General features: G+C 45.6%; 1 protein-coding gene across 6 annotated transcripts in view; it reads left to right on the top strand.

The window, feature by feature from the left end:
- Nucleotides 1–25,573, top strand: part of LOC109893775 (ral GTPase-activating protein subunit alpha-2-like) — a 204,267-nt gene that overhangs the window by 111,447 nt on the left and 67,247 nt on the right. For 4 of the 6 annotated variants that reach the window (XR_004210648.1, XM_031829051.1, XM_031829054.1 and 1 more), the window contains exons 17-32: nucleotides 6,168–6,317; nucleotides 7,908–8,030; nucleotides 8,309–8,394; nucleotides 8,526–8,616; nucleotides 8,700–8,873; nucleotides 9,317–9,475; nucleotides 9,771–9,964; nucleotides 11,693–11,791; nucleotides 11,902–12,057; nucleotides 19,297–19,425; nucleotides 19,786–19,914; nucleotides 20,085–20,143; nucleotides 20,385–20,493; nucleotides 23,616–23,726; nucleotides 23,846–23,914; nucleotides 24,180–24,317. Coding sequence is in view for 5 of the 6 variants with exons in the window: in XM_031829051.1 (XP_031684911.1) it covers nucleotides 6,168–6,317; nucleotides 7,908–8,030; nucleotides 8,309–8,394; nucleotides 8,526–8,616; nucleotides 8,700–8,873; nucleotides 9,317–9,475; nucleotides 9,771–9,964; nucleotides 11,693–11,791; nucleotides 11,902–12,057; nucleotides 19,297–19,425; nucleotides 19,786–19,914; nucleotides 20,085–20,143; nucleotides 20,385–20,493; nucleotides 23,616–23,726; nucleotides 23,846–23,914; nucleotides 24,180–24,317 (1,976 nt within the window). In the remaining variant the exon portion in view is untranslated. The remainder of the gene's footprint in view (nucleotides 1–6,167; nucleotides 6,318–7,907; nucleotides 8,031–8,308; nucleotides 8,395–8,525; nucleotides 8,617–8,699; nucleotides 8,874–9,316; nucleotides 9,476–9,770; nucleotides 9,965–11,692; nucleotides 11,792–11,901; nucleotides 12,058–19,296; nucleotides 19,426–19,785; nucleotides 19,915–20,084; nucleotides 20,144–20,384; nucleotides 20,494–23,615; nucleotides 23,727–23,845; nucleotides 23,915–24,179; nucleotides 24,318–25,573) is intronic. The other 2 variants (XM_031829053.1, XM_031829052.1) reach the window with 2 other exon arrangements.

Raw genomic sequence — 25,573 nt, 5'->3', positions numbered from 1 at the left:
TTTTGTGAAGTCTTGGTTGGTGAGCGGACCCCAGACCTCACAACCATAAAGGGCAATGGGCTCTATGGCTGATTCAAGTATTTTTAGCCAAATCCTAATTGGTATGTTGAAATTTATGTTTCTTTTGATGGCATAGAATGCCCTTCTTGCCTTGTCTCTCAGATCGTTCACAGCTTTGTGGAAGTTACCTGTGGCGCTGATGTTTAGCCAAGGTATGTATAGTTTTTTGTATGCTCTAGGGCAACAGTGTCTAGATGGAATTTGTATTTGTGGTCCTGGTGACTGGACCTTTTTTGGAACACCATTATTTTGGTCTTACAGAGATTTACTGTCAGGGCCCAGGTCTGACAGAATCTGTGCATAAGATCTAGGTGCTGCTGTAGGCCCTCCTTGGTTGGTGACAGAAGCACCAGATCATCAGCAAACAGCAGACATTTGACTTCGGATTCTAGCAGGGGGAGGCCGGGTGCTGCAGACTTTTCTAGTGCCCGCGCCAATTCGTTGATATATATGTTGAAGAGGGTGGGGCTTAAGCTGCATCCCTGTCTAACCCCACAACCCTGTGTGAAGAAATGTGTGTGTTTTTTGCCAATTTTAACCGCACACTTGGATTTTATAATGTCGTATGTTTTACCCCCAACACCACTTTCCATCAATTTGTATGTCAGACCCTCATGCCAGATTGAGTCGAAGGCTTTTTTTAAATCAACAAAGCATGAGAAGACTTTGCCTTTGTTTTGGTTTGTTTGGTTGTCAATTAGGGTGTGCAGGGTGAATACATGGTCTGTTGTACGGTAATTTGGTAAAAAGCCAATTTGACATTTGCTCAGTACATTGTTTTCATTGAGGAAATGTACGAGTCTGCTGTTAATAATAATGCAGAGGATTTTCCCAAGGTTACTGTTGACACATATTCCACGGTAGTTATTGGGGTCAAATTTGTCTCCACTTTTGTGGATTGGGGTGATCAGTCCTTGGTTCCAAATATTGGGAAAGATGCCAGAGCTAAGGATGATGTTAAAGAGTTTTAGTATAGCCAATTGGAATTTGTTGTCTGTATATTTGATCATTTCATTGAGGATACCATCAACACCACAGGCCTTTTTGGGTTGGAGGGTTTTTATTTTGTCCTGTAACTCATTCAATGTAATTGGAGAATCCTGTGGGTTCTGGTAGTCTTTAATAGTTGATTCTAAGATCTGTATTTGATCATGTATATGTTTTTGCTCTTTATTCTTTGTTATAGAGCCAAAAAGATTGGAGAAGTGGTTTACCCATACATCTCCATTTTGGATAGATAATTCTTCGTGTTGTTGTTTGTTTAGTGTTTTCCAATTTTCCCAGAAGTGGTTAGAGTCTATGGATTCTTCAATTGCATTGAGCTGATTTCTGCCATGCTGTTCCTTCTTTTTCCGTAGTGTATTTCTGTATTGTTTTAGTGATTCACCATAGTGAAGGCCTAGACTCAGGTTTTCCGGGTCTCTATGTTTTTGGTTGGACAGGTTTCTCAATTTCTTTCTTAGATTTTTGCATTCTTCATCAATCCATTTGTCATTATTGTTCATTTTCTTCAGTTTTCTATTTGAGATTTTTAGATTTGATAGGGAAGCTGAGAGGTCAAATATACTGTTAAGATTTTCTACAGCCAAGTTTACACCTTCACTATTACAGTGGAACGTTTTACCCAGGAAATTGTCTAAAAGGGATTTAATTTGTTGTTGCCTAATTGTTTTTTGGTAGGTTTCCAAACTGCATTCCTTCCATCTATAGCATTTCTTAATGTTACTCAGTTCCTTTGGCTTTGATGCCTCATGATTGAGTATTGCTCTGTTTAAGAAGACTGTGATTTTGCTGTGGTCTGATAGGGGTGTCAGTGGGCTGACTGTGAACCTGACAGCGACAGTGAGAGACACACACATTCGCTGTCTCTCTCTCTCTCTCATTCTGTGTGTCTCTCTCTTTCTCTGTCGCTGCCTCTCTCTCTCTGTGTGTCTCTCTGTGTGTCTGTCTCACGGTCTCTCTCTCTCTTTTTGTGTAGCGCTCTCTGTCTCTCTCTTTCTCTGTCGCTGTCTCTCTCTCACTCTGTGTGTGTCTCTCTCTCACTCTGTGTGTGTCTCTCTCTGTGTCTCTGTGTGTGTGTCTCTCTCTCTGTGTGTCTCTCTGTGTGTCTCTCTCTCACTCTGTGTGTGTGTCTCTCTCACTCTGTGTGTCTCTCTCTCACTCTGTGTGTCTCTCTCTCACTCTGTGTGTGTGTCTCTCTCTCTCTGTGTCTCTGTGTGTGTGTCTCTCTCTCTGTGTATCTCTCTCTCTTTCTGTGTCGCTCTCTTTCTCTCACTCTGTGTCTCTCTCTCTCGCTCTCACTCTGTGTGTCTCTCTCTCTCTCTCTGTGTGTTTCTCTGTGTGTTTGTCTCTCTCTCTGTCTCTCTCTCTGTCTCTCTGTGTGTAAGTCTCTCTCTTGGTCTCTCTGTGTCTCTGTGTCTCTTTCTTTCTCTTTCTCTCTCTTTCTGTGTCGCTCTCTCTGTGTCTCTCTCTCTTTGTTGCTGCCTCTCTCTCTCTCTGTGTGTGTCTCTCTGTGTGTGTCTCTCTCTGTGTGTCTCTCTCTGTGTGTCTCTCTCTGTGTGTGTCTCTCTCTGTGTCTCTCTGTGCGTGTCTCTCTCTGTGTGTGTCTCTCTCTGTGTGTGTCTCTCTCTGTGTCTCTCTCTGTGTCTCTCTCTGTCTCTGTCTCTGTCTCTCTCTCTGTGTCTCTCTCTGTGTCTCTCTCTCTGTTGCTCTCTCTCTCTCTCACTGTCGCTGTCTCTCTCTCTCTCTCATTCTGTGTGTGTCTCTCTCTCTTTCTCTGTCGCTGCCTCTCTCTCACTCTGTGTGTGTCTCTCTGTGTGTCTGTCTCTTGGTCTCTCTCTCTTTTTGTGTCGCGCTCTCTGTGTCGCTCTCTGTCTCTGTCGCTCTCTGTGTCTCTCTCTCTCTCTCTGTCGCTGTCTCTCTCTCTCTCTCTCATTCTGTGTGTCTCTCTCTTTCTCTGTCGCTGCCTCTCTCTCTCTGTGTGTCTCTCTGTGTGTCTGTCTCACGGTCTCTCTCTCTCTCTCTTTTTGTGTAGCGCTCTCTGTCTCTCTCTCACTCTGTGTGTGTCTCTCTCTGTGTCACTCTGTGTGTGTCTCTCTCTGTGTCTCTCTGTGTGTGTGTCTCTCTCTCTCTGTGTCTCTCTGTGTGTCTCTCTCTCACTCTGTGTGTGTCTCTCTCTCACTCTGTGTCTCTCTCTCACTCTGTGTGTCTCTCTCTCACTCTGTGTGTGTGTCTCTCTCTCTATGTGTCTCTGTGTGTGTGTGTCTCTCTCTGTGTCTCTCTGTGTATCTCTCTCTTTCTGTGTCGCTCTCTTTCTCTCACTCTGTGTCTCTCTCTCTCGCTCTCACTCTGTGTGTCTCTCTCTCTGTCTCTCTGTGTGTATGTCTCTCTCTTGGTCTCTCTCAGTGTCTCTGTGTCTCTTTCTTTCTCTTTCTCTCTCTTTCTGTGTCGCTCTCTCTGTGTCTCTCTCTCTTTGTTGCTGCCTCTCTCTCTCTCTCTGTGTGTCTCTCTCTGTGTGTCTCTCTCTGTGTGTCTCTCTCTGTGTGTGTCTCTCTCTGTGTGTGTCTCTCTCTGTGACTCTCTGTGTGTGTGTCTCTCTCTGTGTGTGTCTCTCTCTGTGTCTCTCTCTGTGTCTCTCTCTCTCTCTGTCTCTGTCTCTCTCTCTGTGTCTCTCTCTGTGTCTCTCTCTCTGTTGCTCTCTCTCTCTCTCACTGTCGCTGTCTCTCTCTCTCTCATTCTGTGTGTGTCTCTCTCTTTCTCTGTCGCTGCCTCTCTCTCACTCTGTGTGTGTCTCTCTGTGTGTCTGTCTCTTGGTCTCTCTCTCTTTTTGTGTCGCGCTCTCTGTGTCGCTCTCTGTCTCTGTCGCTCTCTGTCTCTCTCTCTCTCTCTCTCTCTGTCGCTGTCTCTCTCTCTCTCTCTCATTCTGTGTGTCTCTCTCTTTCTCTGTCGCTGCCTCTCTCTCTCTGTGTGTCTCTCTGTGTGTCTGTCTCACGGTCTCTCTCTCTCTTTTTGTGTAGCGCTCTCTGTCTCTCTCTTTCTCTGTCGCTGTCTCTCTCTCACTCTGTGTGTGTCTCTCTCTCACTCTGTGTGTGTCTCTCTCTGTGTCTCTCTGTGTGTGTGTCTCTCTCTCTCTCTGTGTCTCTCTGTGTGTCTCTCACTCACTCTGTGTGTGTCTCTCTCTCACTCTGTGTCTCTCTCTCACTCTGTGTGTCTCTCTCTCACTCTGTGTGTGTGTCTCTCTCTCTCTGTGTCTCTGTGTGTGTGTGTCTCTCTCTCTGTGTCTCTCTGTGTATCTCTCTCTCTCTTTCTGTGTCGCTCTCTTTCTCTCACTCTGTGTCTCTCTCTCTCGCTCTCACTCTGTGTGTCTCTCTCTCTCTCTCTGTGTGTTTCTCTGTGTGTTTGTCTCTCTCTCTGTCTCTCTCTCTGTCTCTCTGTGTGTATGTCTCTCTCTTGGTCTCTCTCAGTGTCTCTGTGTCTCTTTGTCTCTCTGTCTATGTCTCTTTGTCTCTCTGTGTGTCTGGCTCTCTGTTAATCTCTCTCTCTCCTTAATGACTGATAGTATCTCTGCTCGCTGAAGAGCTTGTTGAGCCTGGACCAGATGTAGTTGAGCCCGGACCAGATGTAGTTGAGCCCGAAGGACTCTTAGAAGCTTTGTGTGTGTGTGTGTGGTGTGTGTGTGAGAGAATACACATGTGCGTATATCTGCATGCAGACAGAGACTGACATGAATTGCCAACCGCCTCAAATTTGTCCTTTTCTCTCGCCTAATTGGATTTCTCCCAAATTGATCTTCAAACGTCCCGATATCCCTCCCCCTCCACCCTCTTCTCCTTGAGAGGGAGCCCACACATCAATCCCTTGGACGTTTTTGATAGTTTCATTAAGAGCGTAATTAATGCTCATTAATATGCATAAACGGATAACAGTAGCGGTCTGTAGCAGAAACTGTGCTATCTCCAAATGAAAGAGTAATTAAAGTGTGGTCTAGGCAGAGAATGGAGTCCTCCTTATCTTGCAATGCTCTCTCCTTTAAATGATGCCTGAAGTGCTGTCCACACACAATACCCCAATGCCTTATCTTTGAAAACAGTGAAAACTTGTGTATACTCATTTATGCAAATACGTACTTGGCAATGTTTTTCTGATGAGCATTTCCTTCGACAGGATATTGAAAGTACTGGGAACTAATTAATAGGGTCATATTGCCCTATTGACCGACTATTACCCATTCAAAACCGGTACCTCTTCTTGTTCTGGAAATAATGTACAATACTGTCATATGTGCTGTACCGTACATTCATTGTATCCCTATCTACTTTAAATGCTCTAGTCTCCCAGCACTAACTAGCTGCAGTTGCTTTTCTTGTTGTTAGTGTATTCAAGGAGATAACATTAGAAACTGTGGAGGGAAATAAATTGCCTTTACTGTGATGTGCTCAAGCCATTTCTATGTATCCTCTTCTGTCATGTGCCCTTCTGTCATTTGTCTCTCAAATGTCATTTCTGAAAGATTTTTTTTATTCAAAAAATAGTATTTTTATGCAACAACAAATGTCTTAGAGCTCTGTGTGTATTTGTTTCGGTGAAGAGCCCTCAAGTATCAAATTAACATGAGAACGAGCCTCAGATTTAGGCTCTAACATATTCTATTTAGGTTCTAGTTACACTGAAGTCTGTTATTAGTTCTTCATTTCCTGTGTCAGTAACTTCACTGTGCCTGTTGGTTCACTGTTGTTTCACTCTTCTTCACAGGCCTGAAGTTGTGAGTCACACAAAAACTTTCTTGCATTTTCAAGTAAATTGACATTAATGACAATTCAAGTTACACCCACAGATCTCAAATTAGGATTCAGCCCTTAGTGGATTTATTTTCTTCTGTAGTAATATCTACCTTCACTAAGTTATTTCTTACAACAACAAAAACATTTTTGTTTTTGTTTTGCCAGTGGTGTCCTGATGTTCTGCATTGAATGGTCTTATTGACTTCTCTCTCTTTCCTCTTTTCTCTTCTCTCCCTCCTGCATTCTCTTTCTCTCTCTCTCTTTCCTCTTTTCTCTTCTCTCCCTCCTGCATTCTCTTTCTCTCTCTCTCTTTCTCTGTGATGGAAGCTAAGCGAAGCCAGTCTATCAGCAGCTGTGTCCACCTTTATGAGGCTCTGCCTGCTACTAAAAGTGTTCCTATGCTGCTTCACACTGTGAGCTCTTTCCTGCCTGGTCTTTCCTCCTCTTCTGGTAACTCTTGCTCTCACAGGCTTTCAGGTAAAGTGTTCTGAGAGCTGTCTGTGTGGTGTCCTCTCACCTTCACCCTGTCTGTGTGGTGTCCTCTCACCTTCACCCTGTCTGTGTGGTGTCCTCTCACCTTCGCCCTGTCTGTGTGGTGTCCTCTCACCTTCACCCTGTCTGTGTGGTGTCCTCCCACCTTCACCCTGTCTGTGTGGTGTCCTCCCACCTTCACCCTGTCTGTGTGGTGTCCTCCCACCTTCACCCTGTCTGTGTGGTGTCCTCCCACCTTCGCCCTGTCTGTGTGGTGTCCTCCCACCTTCGCCCTGTCTGTGTGGTGTCCTCCCACCTTCTCCCTGTCTGTGTGGTGTCCTCCCACTTTCGCCCTGTCTGTGTGGTGTCCTCCCACTTTCGCCCTGTCTGTGTGGTGTCCTCCCACCTTCGCCCTGTCTGTGTGGTGTCCTCGCACCTTCGCCCTGTTTGTGTGGTGTCCTCCCACCTTCGCCCTGTCTGTGTGGTGTCCTCCCACCTTCGCCCTGTCTGTGTGGTGTCCTCCCACCTTCGCCCTGTCTGTGTGGTGTCCTCCCACCTTCGCCCTGTCTGTGTGGTGTCCTCCCACTTTCGCCCTGTCTGTGTGGTGTCCTCCCACCTTCGCTGTGTCTGTGTGGTGTCCTCGCACCTTCACCCTGTCTGTGTGGTGTCCTCCCACCTTCGCCCTGTCTGTGTGGTGTCCTCCCACCTTCGCCCTGTCTGTGTGGTGTCCTCCCACCTTCGCCCTGTCTGTGTGGTGTCCTCCAACCTTCGCCCTGTCTGTGTGGTGTCCTCCCACCTTCGCCCTGTCTGTGTGGTGGCCTCCCACCTTCGCCCTGTCTGTGTGGTGTCCTCGGACCTTCGCCCTGTCTGTGTGGTGTCCTCGCACCTTCGCCCTGTCTGTGTGGTGTCCTCCCACTTTCGCCCTGTCTGTGTGGTGTCCTCCCACCTTCGCCCTGTCTGTGTGGTGTCCTCGCACCTTCGCCCTGTCTGTGTGGTGTCCTCCCACCTTCGCCCTGTCTGTGTGGTGTCCTCCCACCTTCGCCCTGTCTGTGTGGTGTCCTCCCACCTTCACCCTGTCTGTGTGGTGTCCTCCAACCTTCGCCCTGTCTGTGTGGTGTCCTCCCACCTTCGCCCTGTCTGTGTGGTGGCCTCCCACCTTCGCCCTGTCTGTGTGGTGGCCTCCCACCTTCGCCCTGTCTGTGTGGTGGCCTCCCACCTTTGCCCTGTCTGTGTGGTGGCCTCCCACCTTCGCCCTGTCTGTCTTTCACTATTTATATGCTGTCTCCAATTCCACTGTCAATGGAGTAGAAAGCCACGTTGTTTTTCACAGCTACTTACTAACATTTGGTTTGAAGTGGATAGAAAGTAAAAAGGATGACTGTCTAAAGAATATTCTATACTAGTCTGTTCTAATGTATGTTTTAATGTTTAGAACTATATGTTCCTTTCCCATCTCACTATGTGGCTAAAGCAGTGTAATAATTTTAAATTGCCAGAATGCTGTGTGATAGAAAATGATCAGGTGTAGTGTGTATGAGATGAGCCTTGCCTGATGCATTGCTCTAACGCTCTATCCCCCCTGGTCGTGGTGCTCAGACGTGGAGGAGGGCCAGCTGTCTGAGTGTGGGGGAGACGGAGACCTGGAATCTGGTGACAGCCCTCTACCACGCAGCAGCAGCACCTCCGACATCACACAGCAACTGTCTGACACCTTCCCAGGTAGGGATACAACAATGGGTGCCCAAACACACACAGCATGAGGGCATGTTCTAACATAGGGCCTTTTAGTTGGCCTGGAGGAGCTATTTAGACTCATGTTAACAATGTATCCATCCATACAGTGATTTATGTGCGTTGAAGCCTACAGGCTAAAACTCATTTCTGATCCTGCATCTAGAGATGTAGGGATGAGACGAGAAACATATTTATGACCAGAGTAGACTGGCTGTCTGCTGTGTGTGTGTCCAGTATGATAACAGACACTGTGTGACTTCCAGGCCAGAAGAGAGCGTACTCCCCCAACAATTCCTGTGTCTCCGATGGCAAGACGTCAGAAGGGAGGCGAGATGGCGATCCACCCTTGGTGAGTCACACACCTGATGCAAAATCAATGATCCTCTCGCTTTGAATTAGTATTTCTGCAGGGCATCTGTTGCAGTCTGATAGAGGCACCTCTGAAACACCCACTGATGACTTCTCCCTCTGTGCTCCCAGATTCTGATCCGGCGGAGCAGCAGTCCATCTGAGCTGGACTACCCTGTAGAGGGTCACAGCCCATACACAAGGCTCCAGCTCCGGGAGAAAAGTGAGAATTTACAGCTGTCTTTCACCCGTCTCACACTTTGTCTCAGAACTATAACATTGACCTCTCTCTCCTTCGCTCGTCAGGTGAGAGTGTGAGCAGCGAGACGTCCAACGGCTACCTGAACGACGCTGACAGCAGCCTGCTGGCCTGGCAGGCGTTTGAGGAGGAGGCAGACTTCCATTCAGCCCAGATAGGGGTCAAAGCAGACACAGAGAGCCAGAGGAACCTGCTGCTCAGCCACAATGAGGCCCTTTCAGGTACTGGACTGGATTGGACTGGACAGGGGGGTGCAGGGGTGGCTTCAGGTCTGGGTAAGGTTTCTGGGGGGAGTGATGGAGGTTAATGAGGCTTGGCGGGGATTGGTTTATATTGAATGAACACTGTAAACTCAGGTCCAGTAAATTGGTATTCTGTGAGGTTGTATAAGTTCTCACATTCACCTGAGGTGTGTGTCTGCCTGTGGGTGGTGATGGGATTTATCTCAGAGCAGCCTGACCTTTCAGAGGATTAGAATAGTCTTCATAGCCAGCCTCTGTCTGGGAGAAGGTGATCTGCTCTACAGTACAGTATCTTCTGGGGGACCACCCCACCTCGTCTGTGCTCCTAAATTGATTCAATGTAAATTCACAGCCTCTGTCCTCCTGTCCCTGTGCTCCCTCAAGCTCCGCTGTCTCCTCGTTGTCCCCTTGTCTTGTTTTAGGTCCTGAGTGTGCCCTCTCTCCCCACTCTGCACCACTGTCTCAGCACCAGCACCCCCCCGCCTCGCCAGCTTTGCTCGTGCACCCTGAGTGCCGGGAATGCCCCCAGCTCCTGGAGGACACCATGCATCAGTCTGTGTTACACATGCCTCAGGACCTGGGTACTGCTACTGTCCCTACTATCTCCCCTAAACACCCTCTTTTAGCCTGCCCTGCCCATCACCCTCTGTGTTGCACTGTTTATCCTATACCCAATCCACACACCCCCATTCCACCCATCATCTGTTCAGCCGTTTGTGACTCTGATAACTGGGCAAAATGGATCTCTGTGTTGAATCACCTCATTGTCCGAGGTGTGGACAGGCCTAGAGTTGTAGTGTTTTACAATCGAGTTTATACAGTAGTTAATCAGAGTTTTCTCACTCTATCTTTCTCTCGCCCTCTCTGGCCTTGTAGACAGCAGTGAGTGTCTGACTGATGATGTCAGCATCATTGCAGGCGGGAGCCTAACAGGCTGGCACGCTGACTCAGCCTTTGTGCTCTGGAGGAGGATTCTGGGTATCCTGGGGGATGTCAACAGCATCCGCTGCCCCAGGATCCACGCCAAGGTGTTCAGTTACCTCTACGACCTGTGGCACAAATTGGCTAAGGTAAGCCCAGCCTCCAAACACTCTCATCCGTCCAGATGACATGTCATCTATTCAGTCATCTACAGTGGCTTGCGAAAGTATTCACCCCCCTTGGCATTTTTCTTTTTTTGTTGCCTTATGACCTGGAATTAAAATATATATTTTTTTTGGGGGGGGGGGGGTGTATCATTTGATTTACAGAACATACCTACCACTTTGAAGATGCAAAATATTTTTGGGGAAACAAACAAGAAATAAGACAGAAAAAACTGAACTTGAGCGTGCATAACTATTCACCCCCCCCAAAGTCAATACTGTGTAGAGCCACCATTTGCAGTAGCAGCTACAGCTGCAAGTCTCTTGGGGTATGTCTCTATAAGCTTGGCACATCTAGTCACTGAGATCTTTGCCCATTCTTCAAGGCAAAACTGCTCCAGCTCCTTCAAGTTGGATGGGTTCCGCTGGTGTACAGCTATCTTTAAGTCATACCACTGATTCTCAATTGGATTGAGGTCTGAGCTTTGACTAGGCCATTCCAAGACATTTAAATGTTTCCCCTGAAACCACTCGAGTGTTGCTTTAGCAGTATGTCATTGTCCTGCTGGAAGGTGAACCTCCGTCCCACTCTCAAATCTCTGGGAGACTGAAACAGGTTTCCCTCAAGAATTCTTGTGTATTTAGTGCCATCCATCATTCATTCCATTCTGACCAGTTTCCCAGTCCCTGCCGATGGAAAAACATCCCCACAGCATGATGCTGCCACCACCATGCTTCACTGGTGTTCGGTTTGCACCAGACATAGTGTTTTCCTTGATGGTCAAAGATATCATTTTTAGTCTTATCTGACCAGAGTATCTTCCATATGTTTGCCTTATGGCGAACACCAAATGTGTTTGCTTATTTTTTTCTTTAAGCCACACTTCCATAAAGCCCAGCTCTGTGAAGAATACGGCTTAAAGTGGTCCTATGGACAGATACTCCAATTTCCGCTGTGGAGCTTTGCAGCTCCTTCAGGGCTATCTTTGGTCTCTTTGTTGCCTGTCTGATTAATGCCCTCCTTACCTTGCCTGTGAGTTTTGGTGGGCAGGTTTGGCAGGTTTTTTGTGGTGCCATTTTCTTTCAGTTTTTTAATAATCGATGAATGGTGCTCCGTGGGATACTCAAAGTTTCTGATATTTTTTTATAACCCAACCCTGCTCTGTACTTCTCCACAACATTGTCCCTGACCTGTTTGGAGAGCGCCTTGGTCTTCATAGTGCCGCTTGCTTGGTGGTGATCCTTGCTTAGTGGTGTTGCAGACTCTGGGGCCTTTCAGAACAGGTGAATATATATAGTCACATGATCGCAGTATATATATATATATATGAGATCATGTGACAGATCATGTGACACTTAGATTGCATACAGGTGAACTTTATTTAACTAATTACGTGACTTCTGAAGGTAATTGGTTGCACCAGATATTATTTATTATTTATTATTTCATAGTAAAGGGGGTGAATACATATGCACGCACCACTTTTCCGTTTAAATTATTATTTTTTAAACAAGTTTTTTTTTTCATTTCACTTCACCAATTTGGACTATTTTGTGTATGTCCATTACATGAAATCCAAATCCAAACCCATTTAAATTACAGATTGTAACGTAACAAAATCGGAAAAAACGCCAAGGGGGGTGAATACTTTCGCAAGGCACTGTATTCTGTAGATTTTAAATCAAGCTAATGCAGTTATGCACTAATTGCAGATCCGGGACAACCTGGGCATCAGTGTGGATAACCAGTCATCTCCTCCCCGCCCTGTCTTCATCCCTCCTCTCAGAATGCTGGCCTCTTGGCTCTTCAAGGTGAGTCAGCTGCTCAGAGGTCCACTGCATCTACACACATCACCTAACTATCAAAGACATGCATGTACTCTCCCTCTCGCCTCCTTTCTCCCTCCCCCTCTCCACCACAGGCCACCATGCTGCCATCAGAGTTCAAGATGGGGAAGCTGCAGGCCTATAAACTAATCTGTGAGATGATGACTAAGAACCAGGACGTGCTGCCCAACAGTGACTTCCTGGTCCATCTCTACCAAGTCATGCACAAGGGCTTCACCAGCGAGGACCAGGTAACACATGGACATTTTTGTCAGACACTTAGTTTTATACTAAGCAGGTTTCGGTTAATAATACATCTATTCAGTATGAGGGGTCCATGTGAGACAGGTATGGCCAAGAGGAAGCCTGACGAAGATCCACAGGGGTCGAAACATTGCCTCTCCTGTTTTCATGTGCTATTCTATGTTCCCTGTACTGTAAATGTGGAAACAACTTGATGTAGATTCCTGTAACTAAGGCCAGAAGAGGGAGCCATTATCAAACACAAGAGAATGGGACCGCTCTGGGAGTACAGCTTGGGACTGTTGCATTCTGTGGCTGTAGTTTCACTCATAAAAAGTACAAGGTTTGATTGCAAAAAAAAAGTGGCGAGGTCTCAAGTTTTTACTGATAAGTGGGACCAAATGACAGGTCAAGAGGGATGGTCCTGATTTCATATACAAAGGAAAGGCCCTCCTGATTGCCAGTCATATTAATATTTTTTTAAATGTAACCTTTATTTAACTAGGCAAGTCAGTTAAGAACAAATACTTATTTACAATGACTGCCTACCAGGGAACTGTAGGTTGGGCAGAATGACAGGCTACCTGCTGCCCCGTTCAAAAGTTTGGAGTCACATAGAAATGTCCTTGTTTTTTAAAGAATAGCGTATTTTTTGTCGATTTTTAAAATAACATCAAATTTATCTGAATTACAGTGTAGACAAATTACTATTGTAGCTGGAAACGGCTGATTTTTAATGGAATATCTACATAGGCGTACAGAGGCCCATTATCAACAACCATCACTCCTGTGTTCCAGTGGAACGTTGTTAGCTAATCCAAGTTTATCATTTTAAGACTAATTGATCATTAGAAAACCTGTTTGCAATTATGTTAGCACAGCTGCAAACTGTTGTTCTGATTAAAAAAGCAATAAAACTGGCTTTTAGACTAGTTGAGTATCTGGATCATCAGCATTTGTGGGTTCAATTACAGGCTCAAAATAGCCAGAAACAAATAACTTTCTTCTGAAACTCGTCAGTCTATTCTTGTTCTGAGAGGTGAAGGCTATACCATGCGAGAAATTGGCAAGAAACTGAATATCTCATACAACGCTGTGTACTACTCCCTTCACAATACAATGCAGATTGGCTCTAACCAGGATAGAAAGAGGAGTGGGTGGCCCTGGTGCACAACTAATCAAGAGGACAAGTACATTAGAGTGTCTAGTTTGAGAAACAGACGACTCACAAGTCCTCAACTGGCAGCTTCATTAAATAGTACCCGCCAAACACCAGTCTCAATGTCAACAGTGAAGAGGCGACTCCGGGATACTGGCCTTCTAGACAGAGTTCCTCTGTCCAGTGTCTGTTCTTTTGCCCATCTTTTATTTTTATTGGCCAGTCTGAGATATTTCTTTGTAACTCTGCCTAGAAGGCCATCATCCCGGGGTCGCCTCTTCACTGTTGACGTTGAGACTGGTGTTTTAAGGGTACTATTTAATGAAGCTGAAGGGCCGGTTTAAGCTACGGACAACGAACACAATTGCTTTTTATGGCAATTTGAATGCATAGAGATACCGTGACGAGACCCTGAGGCCCATTGTCGTGCCATTCATCCGCCGCCATTACCTCATGTTTTAGCAAGATAATGCACGGCCCCATGTCGCAAGGATCTGTACACAATTCCTGGAACCTGAAAATGTCCCAGTTCTTCCATAGCCTGCAATGTCACCCAGTGAGCATGTTTGAGATGCTCTGGATCGACGTGTACAACAGCGTATCCAGCAACTTCGCACAGCCATTGAAGAGGAGTGGGACAACATTCAACAGGCCACAATCAACAGCCTGATCAACTCTATGTGAAGGAGATGTGTCGCGCTGCATGAGGCAGATGGTGGTCACACCAGATACGGACTATTTATTGATCCAAGCCCCTACCTTTTTTTAAGGTATCTGTATTCCCAGTCATGTGAAATCCATAGATCAGGGCCTAATTTATTTATTTCTCATGTGACTGATTTCATTAAATGAACTGTAACTCTGTTGAAATTGTTGCGTTTGTACTTTTGTTCATTATAAAACATTTGAAAAGTAAATAAACATTTTAATATAAAATAAAAAAAATAGGTTAGTCCCCCAAATGTGGGGGAGTGTAGGTGGGTTAAAAAAACACTAGATGGGGCTATAGCCAAAGGCTTCTCAGCTTTGTTGCATTATTTCGATTCAAGAGCAGCAAGACGCAGTGCACTGTCCGAGGTACATGGCACATGCTTATTGTCATGTTCTTGTCATGTGTTGACATGATGATGACATTGCTTATGCATTAGCTTTACCCCTTTCACTTGTTCTGGACTAGCTAAGGTAAATGTGAGGAATGTTGATGAAGCTGGTGATGTAATATATTGTGCGTAGGTAAGAGTCATCTGGGTTCACGCCAGTCTTGCGTTTTTCTAGGCCTCTGCTCAGCTGTCAGCTGGATCTCTCCAGACCTCTTGCTCTGCCTCCTGCCAGCCGGTGGTGATGAGGGCACACTGTTTTAGCATGTTGTCTCCGCTCACTCCAGTATGGTCCTCCTCTATCTAACCACACCCTGCTGCCTGCCTGGTTAGCTGGCTGGCTGCTCTAAAAACAGGAGAGGGAGTGAGTTGGAAAGAGATTGAAGGGGGGGGGGCTGTAAATAAATTATTTTGTTTTTTTCCCTCTGCCCACGGGTTTATATTGCTCCTTGGCAGCACGACAAGCTTATTAGAATGTTTTCCATGTCGTTAAGTAATGTTTGAGCTCCTGCCGTGTATTTGTGATTAATTATGGACTGACGTCTGTCGTGCTCCATTAGTGACACGTTGACCGGAGCTGGAGATGACCGGGGCCAGAGATGACCGGGAGGGAGAGACTGGGGAGGAAGGGGAGCTCACGGGGAATGCGTTGTAGAGAAATGAGGGGGCCGGCCAGGAGGGACAGGGTGGCATTCTCCAGCTTTTGTTGTGCCTAAATATAATATGGGGCCTGGGCCGCCAGTGCTGGGTGCTGGAGCGTGTTCAAATTGCCCGGAGAAAGAGTCCTCATGCCACACAATGGAGGGACAGCCCAGTCGCACGCCTGCTTTACATAACAATGTGCCTCTTACTCCATCCCCCCCTTCCTTCTTCCTCTATCCAACCTCCCCTGCAGTATCCCTCCCAAATCTACTGTTCTTCTCTCTTTAGTCTACTCTGTCCCACTCAAATTCTCCCTATATATTTTCCCCATTTCTTTGTATTTTAATGGTCTGTCTAGTCTTGAAATGTTCAACAACAACAAAATACTCAGATTATACAATATTTAAGCACTGCACATGTTTGCAAATATAACATGACAGGGTTTTTTCACTAAAAAGGAGGGGCTATGAAGGAGGGTACATCCTCTCCTCCTGGCTGCCAATGTCACTGGTAGTGTCCAGTCTGTCTCTCTCTCTCTCTCGCAGTCTACCGAGTCTGCAGTAGCATTATCTTGGCCTTTGCACAATGGCAGTAATCTATTTAATAAGAGTGCTGTTCAGCCTACTGAAAAGTTGTTGCTTGTGCATTAAATGTGCCTTCTAGGGTTTTGTGAGCCAGTCATTAAATATCTCTCTAACACCTGCTCTCCCTGCGCAAAAGCATCAGTTTCTTTTCCCCCCTCAATTTATCAGTGAAACAGGGATTGTTTCATCTGTGTAACGGCTGCCTGTGGAGAGAGAGGGAAATGTGACAGTTGAGTTGTGCTGCGGTTCAAAACCCAGCGGTTTAGTTGATGATTAAACCCTCCAAAAGCACCTCTCCACCTTGACATAGCCATACAGATCGGCACTACCTATTAACATGCCTGGACTGGGAAAACCCCATTTTACAAACTCCTTCTGTGATAAGAACTGATAGTAGTGTCATGATGTCACTAATGACCAGTAAATGGGGAAATATTTAATTCCATGTCAGAAATGTGGGTTGTGTGCCTACCAAACACGGCAGAATGAAAGGGTTAAGAAGCCTCCTGTCAGGCTTGTATTAATGCACCTTTTGTTGAACAGAGCAGAGCAGGCCAATCCTACTGCCAACCCTCAGCCCCACCAAACACAGCAGTGCTCAAGTCTCTACTACCACACACTCCTTTCACATCCAGCTCCCTCTACTTACAGGCAGAATGGAAATACTTTGTAGGTTAATTGCTTCCCCTAAAATGCTAACTTCAGGGGATCAGCCGACATTACGCCTCTCAGAGGTCAATTACGGCAGAAATGAGGTTAAAATGGGCCTCCAAACCCAACGCTGCCACATCGCTATGTTTTGACTGGTTCCTTATTGCCTATGTTTTTCTATTCCTATTTTGTTTCCCCACTCTGTGTCTACAAAGGCTTCATTTGAGGGGATTCATGTTGGCAGGGGTTGGGGAGGAGTGTGTCGGGTGTTTGCTGAGGTGTACTTAGGTTTAGGACTCAGTTGAGACACAGGGCCTCTGTTTGAACCACCTGATTTACACACATTTACAGCTATCCTAAAGGCAGGTGTTCCTGGCCTGGACCTTGGCTGTGTACACACACACACACACACACAGTTAAGCAAACAATCCCCCCCTTATGTAGTTCTATTACATTCTTATCTCAAGAATTTCAGTTCACTCCTGCCATTTAAGGCAATGCGAGGTCTTCCACTGCAACCTATTTCAGTTCACTCCTGCCATTTAAGGCAATGTGAGGTCTTCCACTGCAACCTATTTCAGTTCACTCCTGCCATTTAAGGCAATGTGAGGTCTTCCACTGCAACCTATTTCAGTTCACTCCTGACATTTAAGGCAATGTGAGGTCTTCCACTGCAACCTATTTCAGTTCACTCCTGACATTTAAGGCAATGTGAGGTCTTCCACTGCAACCTATTTCAGTTCACTCCTGACATTTAAGGCAATGTGAGGTCTTCCACTGCAACCTATTTCAGTTCACTCCTGACATTTAAGGCAATGTGAGGTCTTCCACTGCAACCTATTTCAGTTCACTCCTGACATTTAAGGCAATGTGAGGTCTTCCACTGCAACCTATTTCAGTTCACTCCTGCCATTTAAGGCAATGCGAGGTCTTCCACTGCAACCTATTTCAGTTCACTCCTGCCATTTAAGGCAATGTGAGGTCTTCCACTGCAACCTATTTCAGTTCACTCCTGCCATTTAAGGCAATGCGAGGTCTTCCACTGCAACCTATTTCAGTTCACTCCTGCCATTTAAGGCAATGTGAGGTCTTCCACTGCAACCTATTTCAGTTCACTCCTGCCATTTAAGGCAATGCGAGGTCTTCCACTGCAACCTATTTCAGTTCACTCCTGACATTTAAGGCAATGTGAGGTCTTCCACTGCAACATATTTCAGTTCACTCCTGACATTTAAGGCAATGTGAGGTCTTCCACTGCAACCTATTTTAGTTCACTCCTGCCATTTAAGGCAATGTGAGGTCTTCCACTGCAACCTATTTCAGTTCACTCCTGCCATTTAAGGCAATGTGAGGTCTTCCACTGCAACCTATTTCAGTTCACTCCTGCCATTTAAGGCAATGTGAGGTCTTCCACTGCAACCTATTTCAGTTCACTCCTGCCATTTAAGGCAATGTGAGGTCTTCCACTGCAACCTATTTCAGTTCACTCCTGCCATTTTAAGGCAATGTGAGGTCTTCCACTGCAACCTATTTCAGTTCACTCCTGCCATTTAAGGCAATGTGAGGTCTTCCACTGCAACCTATTTCAGTTCACTCCTGCCATTTAAGGCAATGTGAGGTCTTCCACTGCAACCTATTTCAGTTCACTCCTGCCATTTAAGGCAATGTGAGGTCTTCCACTGCAACCTATTTCAGTTCACTCCTGCCATTTAAGGCAATGTGAGGTCTTCCACTGCAACCTATTTCAGTTCACTCCTGACATTTAAGGCAATGTGAGGTCTTCCACTGCAACCTATTTCAGTTCACTCCTGACATTTAAGGCAATGCGAGGTCTTCCACTGCAACCTATTTCAGTTCACTCCTGACATTTAAGGCAATGCGAGGTCTTCCACTGCAACCTATTTCAGTTCACTCCTGACATTTAAGGCAATGTGAGGTCTTCCACTGCAACCTATTTCAGTTCACTCCTGCCATTTAAGGCAATGTGAGGTCTTCCACTGCAACCTATTTCAGTTCACTCCTGACATTTAAGTCAATGTGAGGTCTTCCACTGCAACCTATTTCAGTTCACTCCTGCCATTTAAGGCAATGTGAGGTCTTCCACTGCAACCTATTTCAGTTCACTCCTGACATTTAAGGCAATGTGAGGTCTTCCACTGCAACCTATTTCAGTTCACTCCTGACATTTAAGGCAATGTGAGGTCTTCCACTGCAATCTATTTCAGTTCACTCCTGCCATTTAAGGCAATGTGAGGTCTTCCACTGCAACCTATTTCAGTTCACTCCTGACATTTAAGGCAATGTGAGGTCTTCCACTGCAACCTATTTCAGTTCACTCCTGACATTTAAGGCAATGTGAGGTCTTCCACTGCAACCTATTTCAGTTCACTCCTGCCATTTAAGGCAATGTGAGGTCTTCCACTGCAACCTATTTCAGTTCACTCCTGACATTTAAGGCAATGCGAGGTCTTCCACTGCAACCTATTTCAGTTCACTCCTGACATTTAAGGCAATGTGAGGTCTTCCACTGCAACCTATTTCAGTTCTTTATTAGACACAGTACTTTATTAATATACCCAATGCATGTTTTCAGTGTACTGTACTTTACTAGCAAACAGGGTAATGAGATGACGGTCGACCATTATTATTGTGAAGTGGTACATTCTTCCCACGTATACTTAAATCCCTGTTCAATACTTATTTAATACTGTGTGTGTGTGTGTGTGTGTGTGTGTGTGTGTGTGTGTGGTACTTTTGTTCCACCATTCCCCTTCCCTTGTGCTGTGTAATCAACCCATCTGCTGCCTCTTTCTTCCCCTCCCTTTTTCTCCATCCCTCATTCACACTCTCATTTAGTTTTTTGTAAGATATGGACTGTGAAATGCTGTGCTCTCCTGAGTGCACTGTTGTCATATTTGTAGCAATTTGGGATGCACTACTATGCTATCATTCTTTTCCAGAGCTCAGTGTCTGTCCCCAAAATACACCCATCACAATATCAGGAATACATGCCACCTGCTTACAAAATATATGGCTCTATGTTTAATGTAATGTTCATTCAATCCATCCATTGACCTAACCACCATGACCATCTGTGTTTGTGTTCCCTCTCAGGACGTTCTAAACACAGTGATCCGTTCCTGTTCCCCACGCTTCTTCTACCTGGGCCTGCCTGGCTTCACCATGCTGGTGGGAGACTTCATCACCGCTGCAGCACGCATCCTCAGCCACGACACAGCCGAGGTACACAGACACGCACACAGACACACAGGCAGGCTTACATCAAAGGTGGTGCAATATGTATTCAAATGTATTTAGGATTGCTAAACATATTCTGCTATACTTCATTTAGAAGTTCAGATTAGTGTGTTGAATGTACTACACAGTATTCAACTCCATGGAAACAACATATTCAGTGAGTTAAAGGACATAATGCTGCCGCTCCTGGAGGCTTTTCTCCCGGGGGCTTTTCCCCTGGGGGCTTTTCTCCTGGAGGCTTTTCTCCTTTCTCCTGGAGGCTTTTCCTTCAAGAGAAATGTTTCATGCAACATAATCAGAGTTCTGTAGTGATGGGACAATGAATGTGTTATTTTCATCTGAAAGGCTCCGAGGATTGACGCACAGACTGTCCTTGGGTCGCTGGTCTGTTTTCCCAACCTCTACCTGCAGATTCCTCTACTGCAGACTGTTCCTGGAACTGATAACATCGTCGTCGGGAACGAGGACATTAAGGTATTCAGAGTTCTTACATTTACTTTGTCCTTTCACTAAATACTCAGCAAACTAATAAAAACATTGTGTAGGAGTTAGAGTTCAAGTATCTTGATGAATAAAATGGACATTTTCGATGGTAGATGAAGTGGATTGTTCATCATCATGTCTTCTCTGCCCTCTCCTTTCAGGACTATCTGGTCAACATCTTACTGAAGACGGCACGGAATGAACCCTGTGAGGCTGCCAGGTATGAAAGGGATGGGGAGACAGAAGAAAGGTACAGTCGTGTGGAGGGAATGGGACTGATTGGATTCATGTTCAAATTTCAAGGAAATAGTATAATGAAATAAAAGATTATATGAATTTGTGTAATGTAAGAAGAAAATGGAAAGGGGGTAATGCAACTTCAGAGATACAACATGAGTAAGAATGTAATTGTTCCCATAGCGTGCATCAGTATTCTCTCACTGGTCTCCTGTGTGTTCTAGGTGTATAGCTGTGTGTAGTCTGGGCCTGTGGGTATGTGAGGAACTGATGCAGAATCATATTCACCACCAGGTCAAGGATGCCATCAATGTACTGGGCGTAACACTAAAGGTGAGTGTGTTTATGCATCAGCGTCTATGTGAGTGACAAGGTGCTCAGTTGCGTGACTCCTGTACAGTATGTTTTTTAAGACCTCTGCTCCCCTGTCTATCAGTGGATAGATGCAGAGAGAACCAGTGTTTCCTGAGGGTTTTTGGGAAAAGAGCATGTGGTGTAATTTCCAGACCACTCGCTCTCAGTGGATGCAGGCCAATTTAAGCATTTAAGTTTCTTGCTAGTGCAATACCCCTCTAATGGAGCAGTATTCACTGCCCTGCCCAACCTGACGCACACATCCGACTGGCCCAAAATAAAGGGGATGAGTGGGTGAATGGGGGAGGGGTGTTTTTCTGAAAGCAGGTGCTGAACTCTCTGGATCTGTCTTTGTGTTGGGCCATTTTTGCAATCCTGCATTGTCTTCTCTTGTTACATGACAATAAGCATTCTGCTAGAAAACAGGGGACATTCTATTTCTGTGCCTTGAATTCCAGATCCCCTTTTTTAACAACACAACTGGGTCTGCCAATCGGTCCATAAACTTTAGTTTGAAAGAAAGCAGAACCAAGACATTTTCATACCTTTTTCTGTTATGCCAGAGTTCCCATAATAGTTTTATACAATTACTCATCCTACTACGTTGTTGACTTCCCAGAACACCTTGAACCCTGATCTCTCATGTACTGTCCGCTCTCTCTCGCGCGCTCTCAAATTCAATTCAAGGAGTTTCATTGGCATGGGAAACATAAACTCAGCAAAAAAATGAACCTTTTTCAGGACCCTGTCTTTCAAAGATAATTCGTAAAAATCCAAATAACTTCACAGATCTTCATTGTAAAGGGTGTTGTTTCCCATGCTTGTTCAATGAACCATAAACAATTTATGAACATGCACCTGTGGAACGGTCGTTAAGACACTAACAGCTTACAGACGGTAGGCAATTACGGTCACAGTTATGAAAACTTAGGTCACTAAAGAGGCATTTCTACTGACTGAAAAGCACCAAAAAGAAAGATGCCCAGGGTCCCTGCTCATCTGTGTGAACGTGCCTTAGGCATGTTGCGAGGCATGAGGACTGCAGATGTGGCCAGGGCAATAAATTGCAATGTCCGTACTGTGGCCAGGGACCACATATGCAGCATATTGCAATGCTGTGAGACGCCTAAGACAGCGCTACAGGGAGACAGGACGGACAGCTGATTGTCCTCGCAGTGGCAGACCACGTGTAACAACACCTGCACATGATCGGTACATCCGAACACCTGCAGAACAGGTACAGGATGGCAACAACAACTGCCTGAGTTACACCAGGAACTTACTATCCCTCCATCAGTGCTCAGACTGTCCGCAATAGGCTGAGAGAGGATGGACTGAGGGCTGTAGGCCTGTTGTCCTCACCAGACATCACCGGCAACAACGTCGCCTATGGGCACAAATCTACCGTCGCTGGACCAGACAGGACTGGCAAAAAGTGCTCTTCACTGACGAGTTGTGATTTTGTCTCACCAGGGGTGATGGTCGGATTCACGTTTACTGTCGAAGGAATGAGCGTTACACCGAGTTCTGTCCTCTGGAGTGGGATCAATTTGGTGGTGGAGGGTCCGTCATGGTCTGGGGCGGTGTGTCATAGCATCATCGGACTGAGCTTGTTGGCATTGCAGGCAATCTTAATGTTGTGTGTTACAGGGAAGACATCCTCCTCCCTCATGTGGTACCCTTCCTGCAGGCTCATCCTGGCATGACCCTCCAGCATGACAATGCCACCATCCATACTGCTCGTTCTGTGCGCGATTTCCTGCAAGACCGGAATGTCAGTGTTCTACCATGGCCAACGAAGAGCCCGGATCTCAATCCCATTGAGCACATCTGCGACCTGTTGGATCGGTGGGTGAGGGCTAGGGCTAGGGCCATTCCCCCCAGAAATGTCTGGGAACTTGCAGGTGCCTTGGTGGATGAGTAGGGTAACATCTCACAGCAAGAACTGGTAAGTCTGGTTCAGTCCATGAGGAAAAGATGCACTGCAGTACTTAATGCAGCTGGTGGCCACACGCTTTTGATTTTGACCCCCACCCCTTTGTTCAGGGACACATTATTCCATTTCTGTTAGTCACATGTGTGTGAACTTGTTCAGTTTATGTCTAAGTTGTTGAATCTTGTTATGTTCATACAAGTATTTACACATGTTAAGTTTGCTGAAAATAAACGCAGTTGACAGTGAGAGGACATTTATTTTTTTTGCTGAGTTTGTTAACATTGCCAAAGCAAGTGAAGTAGATAATATACAAAAGTGAAATAAACAATAAAAATGAACAGTAAACATTGTACTCACAGAAGTTCCAAAAGAATAAAGGCATTACAAATGTCATGTAATGCATATATACAGTAATGTAACGATGTGCAAATGGTTAATGCACAAAAGGAAAAATAAATAAGCATAAATATGGGTTCTATTTACAATGGTGTTTGTTCTTCACTGGTTGCCCTGCTTGCTTGTGGCAACAGGTCACAAATCTTGCTGCCATGTTGGCACGCTGTGGTATTTCACCCAGTAGATATGGGAGTTTATCAAAATCAGGTATGTTTTTGAATTCTTTGTGGACCTGTGTAATCTGAGGAAAATATGTATCTCATTTGGCAAGTGCAGCTCAGTTTCCACCTCATTTTGTGGGCAGTGTGCACATAGACTGTCTTCTCTTGAGAGCCAGGTCTGCCTACTGTGGCCTTTCTCAATAGCAAGGCTATGCTCATGGGGTCTGTACATAGTCAAAGCTTTCCTTAAGTTTGGGTCAGTCACAGTGGTCAGGTATTCTGCCACTGTGTACTCTGGTTAGGGCTAAATAACATTCTAGTTTGCTCTGTTTTTTGTTAATTACTTGACACATTGAAAATAATTCACTTTTTGTTTTCTCATGATTTGGTTGGGTCTAATTGTGTTGCTGCCCTGGGGCTCTGTGGGGTGTGTTTGTGAACAGAGCCCCAGGACCAGCTTGCTTAGGGGACTCTTCTCCAGGTTCATCTCTCTGTATGTGATGGCTTTGTTATGGAACGTTTGGGAATCGCTTCCTTTTAGGTTGTACAATTGAACGTCTCTTTTCTGGATTTTGATAATTAGCGGGTCTCTCTCTCTCGCTTGTCAGTTTGGGAACAAGGCTGTGGCTCATGTAGCCTGTGACCTGTTCCAGCTCCTCATCTCTCACTGGGAACACCTCCAGAGGCTAGAGCGCTCTCTCCCAAAGAAAATCATTGAGGTAGGATGACACGGCTCCCCCTCCGCTCACCTAACCATCTCCTTTTATCAGACATGCTATCTTCTTTCACTTGAGAAATATATAGAATCAACATGTCCCCTTATTTTTGTCCCATGCAGATCTTTGTGGCTACTATAGCATTTCTGTTGCCGAGCGCAGAGCACTCGGCAGTGGAGGCTGACAAAAAGGTACGGGGAAATTCTAAAGGACCCTTTTTATCCATAGAGGTAGCAAGTGCATTTGCACAGGAATCTGGCCCTATTTGGGACTAATTCTCCAGCTCTCTCTCTCTCTTTTTCTCCCTCCAGCCCTCCCTCTCTGTCCCTACCTCACTCCCACACTCATCCCCCTCCCTAGCTGTTTTATTGATTATCTTTGCATACAGTAGGCTTCATTGTGTGTGGAGGGTTCTGGGCTAATGGATAAGGCCTCTCCTCTCTTTGTATGACTCAGCTAATGGTGTCTCTGCTGCTGTGCCTGCTGGACTGGTGCATGGCCATGCCCCTGAGTATGCTGCTGGAGCCCATCACCATGCCCGTGCTGGAGGACTCCACATCCCACAAGGCCCCTCTGCTCGACTACATCTACAGGGTGGGTAACAGAGAGAGAATACAGTACTTTGTCTTACTTCCACCACAGCCCTATTCAGATGTCCTATTCAACATTTCAAGTTTGTTCTATGACGCCTTGGAAATTCATTTTCCAATTTTTGTTTCCAGTTTCTACTGTTATGTGAGAATGTCCACCTAACCACCCCGCCTGTTTGCTAATACACATGTAATGCTCAAAAACATTCATTTATAACAGGTTTAGTTTTTTCTCGTCTTTTTATTTTGACCGATTGGGGTTTTGAAACCTTATTTAGAGATGTAAATGCTGAGGAAGAGGCTGCGCATCAGGCTAAATGAATGAGGTGTTATTCATTGGAGGTTTGACAGATGTAGTCAAACAAACACAATCCTTTATATGGATGTCACCCCTGATAAGAAATGGTCAAATTATTTAGATGTTTCTTTGTCCTCGTAATAAGCCTGGAACTACAAGCCTGTCTAGATTTTAATTGAATATTTCTTCAAATGACAGAGACTGCAGCTGCTATCTAGGAATTCAATGTTATTTGTTGATCTATTGTGCACATAACAGTAAAGTTTATAAAGCTATTCAATACTCAGTCTTTTCGGCTAGGCACTAATTTACATAGCAGTAAACCTCACAAAATGAATAAAGCAATGTGTCCTGTTTATGCATACTTTATTCTGCTTTGCTTCTGGATTTGTATCAGATGTTTCCCTTAACAAATCAATGAGCAGATTACACTCAAGTGAGCCATTCATACAATGACGAAGAAAGATGGGACATTTCTGCATCTCTGCTGAGGATTTGAACTTTTTGGTGTTTGTGTCTAACAGCACGAGGCTGGTCTGTGTAAAAGGCATGATTGCTCTGGACCTTATTGGTTCACTGGAGCTCCACTCCGGCTCCTCCATCTGCTCTCTGCCTCAGCAGCTGCACCCTCCCCTCGCTGTGCGTACGCGTGCGTGAGTGGTCTATTTGCTTGTGTGTGTTTTTGTGCGTCTGTGAGTGAGTGTGCCTCTGTGCACATCTGCACGTATCCATGTTTGTTCGGGTGTGTGTTACCTTCCTGGAACTGTTGCTATGTGAGGTGCAGCCACTTAGTTGTCAAGCAAGCCAAAGATTTTTTTTCTTCTCCACAGAGGAACCACTTTGGGGCTTTGGTGTGGCAGCTGGTTGGTTCTGGCCTTTTCACCATAAACTCTAATCCCCCCCCCATGCCCAGAGGACTGTTAGGCATAATAATCCACATACTGTCTGCATTTCCCCACACA

The sequence above is a fragment of the Oncorhynchus kisutch genome, linkage group LG7 (assembly GCF_002021735.2).
Source record: "Oncorhynchus kisutch isolate 150728-3 linkage group LG7, Okis_V2, whole genome shotgun sequence".
In the NCBI taxonomy this organism is placed as follows: domain Eukaryota; kingdom Metazoa; phylum Chordata; class Actinopteri; order Salmoniformes; family Salmonidae; genus Oncorhynchus; species Oncorhynchus kisutch.
This window is presented reverse-complemented; position numbering and strand designations above follow the sequence as displayed.